The 2,458-nt window shown below is 40.9% G+C and overlaps 1 protein-coding gene across 1 annotated transcript in view; it reads right to left on the bottom strand.

Annotated features, from left to right (window-relative positions):
* The window catches only part of LOC144477562 (uncharacterized), a 1,768-nt gene extending 813 nt beyond the window's left edge, over positions 1–955 (bottom strand). The window contains exons 1-2 of the mRNA XM_078195291.1: positions 896–955; positions 3–538 (exon numbers count right to left, since the gene is read on the bottom strand). Of these exons, the coding sequence (XP_078051417.1) occupies positions 3–538; positions 896–902 (543 nt within the window). The 5' untranslated portion in view covers positions 903–955. The remainder of the gene's footprint in view (positions 1–2; positions 539–895) is intronic.
* Between the last annotated feature and the right edge of the window lie 1,503 nt (positions 956–2,458).

Raw genomic sequence — 2,458 nt, 5'->3', positions numbered from 1 at the left:
GCTGGTTCGGTAGGAGATGGTCCTTCAGTTGCCGGTTCGGTAGGAGTTGATCCTTCAGTTGCTGGTTCGGTAGGAGATGGTCCTTCAGTTGCCGGTTCGGTAGGAGTTGATCCTTCAGTTGCCGGTTCGGTAGGAGATGGTCCTTCAGTTGCCGGTTCGGTAGGAGCTGGTACCTCTGTGGTTGGCTCAGCAGTTGCTGGCTCCGGTGTGGTCGGTTCAGCAGTTGCTGGCTCTTCAGTTGCCGGTTCGGTAGGAGCTGGTTCTTCTGTAGTAGGCTCAGCCGTTACCGGTGCATAGCACTGAGGAACAAATTCGGGCCAGTCGCATATTTGCAATTCTGGGTTAAAACACAGATAACCATCGGCAGTCCTTGGGCAAGTGAATTCCACTTTTTGTCCATAGGCGCACTCGTAAAACTTGTGACTGTTCGACTCATGTGGAATCAGCATGCCGTCGCGCAATGCTGCACAGTCTGATGGTATAGTTCTTCCTTCAGACACAAGTGCCAACGTGGCCACAAGTGCCAATGTGTATAATCCTGAAACATGTACGACATAAGTTGTAATTTAACGATTTCGTTAATGTACACTTGAAATTTCGTTGAGGACAGATAATTTTCTTTTCAATGATGTAAAAATAATTATTTCAAAGCTGATATAGCACAATTTATATAAAACAATTTAGAGATCAGTTATTTTATAATAACTTCATAATTTTTAACATTTTCGCGTATATAGATCGCGCTTTAAGACACAGTTGAATATTCGCTGACACTGTCGTTGCTTGATCTAAATATCGAATTTTGCTTTTCTTTTATCCTCTATAACGAGCTCAGGGGAAATCTGGACATCACGATAAAAGCTGCTCACCTTCTTCCATGAATTTTTGTACGTACCTCTCATAATGAATCTCTTTAAAGGTTGCCGGATACAATGAACGCTGTTGTAATTACAACTACTGTATAGTTTTTGCCGACGCATCCGCTTTTATAAGTGTCCAGAAATCTTATCAATTGCGAGTAATGCGGTACTTGACAATTCCTTAACACTTCGCGATTATCCGCAAAGATCTCGTTGCAAGTATCATATTGTATCCTGATAATGTTTTAATGGAACAATCAACACTTTATCTGCGTTATATTATAATTGTCATTTCCACGTGACGCTTTCGATTCATTTCCCCATCATTTCATAATCCCTATCACCAATCTGATCTTCTGTAAATTTATGAATTACTGGACCGGCGGCTCGCGCCTATCGCGTAGTATAGTTCATCTCGAGCATGAAGCTGATCAGTGGAATGCTTTGGAAAAGTGCCGGCGATTCGAAGAAAATTGCTAATGGAAAAATTTCGAACGCGCAAGATAAACGCTTCGACTAGTAACATCTTGAAATTTGACTACGTTCGTGAACGATCGTACGAAATGATCGTTATCATATTCGACAATTAATAGATACTGATTAGGAGGCACTGTTTAGCCGATAGTACTATACCACTACTTTCCAGATAATAGACAACGCCGATAACGCCTACATTTCACGGAATCATGTTTTGTACTGTACGAGATCATTTTATCACGCGGTGTCATTTCATTTCCACGGTTCCTCGAGAAAGGTAAGGACGTAACTAAAAGTTATTTCTCTGTAGTTTCGCGTACCTTTCACGATAGAAGAGTCTATGATTCGCGTGGGTCCGATAGTTTTTACGAGGTAGTTATCGCGGGATGGCAAATTGCTGTGGCTTCGGTATGTTTTTTGGATCACAATTAGCTATACACATTTATCGAACAAGGTATATCAAATTTTTGTGTCAATGAACCTACAGTTAATCGAGTCCGCTATCCTAGAGTTCTATGAATAGCTTTAATAGGACCATCTGGCCTAGGACGTCTCTGATTTGTTAAATATCGCACGACCCTACATTTATTCTAAATAAGTCACGGGGTTAGACGATTCGTTGAGACGCTCTTTTATCGGAATTATTGAGTCGGGTGTATGATGTATATTCTGTGTTCAGCAATATTCGCAACAATTATCTACCGTTAATCGGATCACAAATGAATAAATTCATTGTTGAAAACAGGCATCGTCTATAGGTTAATTAAAATGTTTGATTCGTTTACGGTTCTGCCGTACTTTCGACGGGCGCGTTGTTCCGTTATGGCAAGAGAATAATCGTTCCTAAATACGTTGCGGACACGGTACTGTTTTCGAGAAATATCGACATCGAAAATCTCTTTGATAACAGATCTTACAAGATTACGCGAAGAACGTAACGCGATAGATTCTCGAGTGCTTATACCGTGAACAACGGAGAGAAACTTTTGCACACGGTGCCAATTAATTTCCGATTACGTCGATTAAATAGTCGTAGTATATAACGCATGAAAAATTCCTAAAAGTCGTGCAAGAGGTTCCTGAGGCCATTTCAAGTAATCTTTTCCTTTGCCGAAATGCAA

Source organism: Augochlora pura, unplaced genomic scaffold, assembly GCF_028453695.1.
Source record: "Augochlora pura isolate Apur16 unplaced genomic scaffold, APUR_v2.2.1 APUR_unplaced_192, whole genome shotgun sequence".
Lineage (NCBI taxonomy): Eukaryota > Metazoa > Arthropoda > Insecta > Hymenoptera > Halictidae > Augochlora > Augochlora pura.
This window is presented reverse-complemented; position numbering and strand designations above follow the sequence as displayed.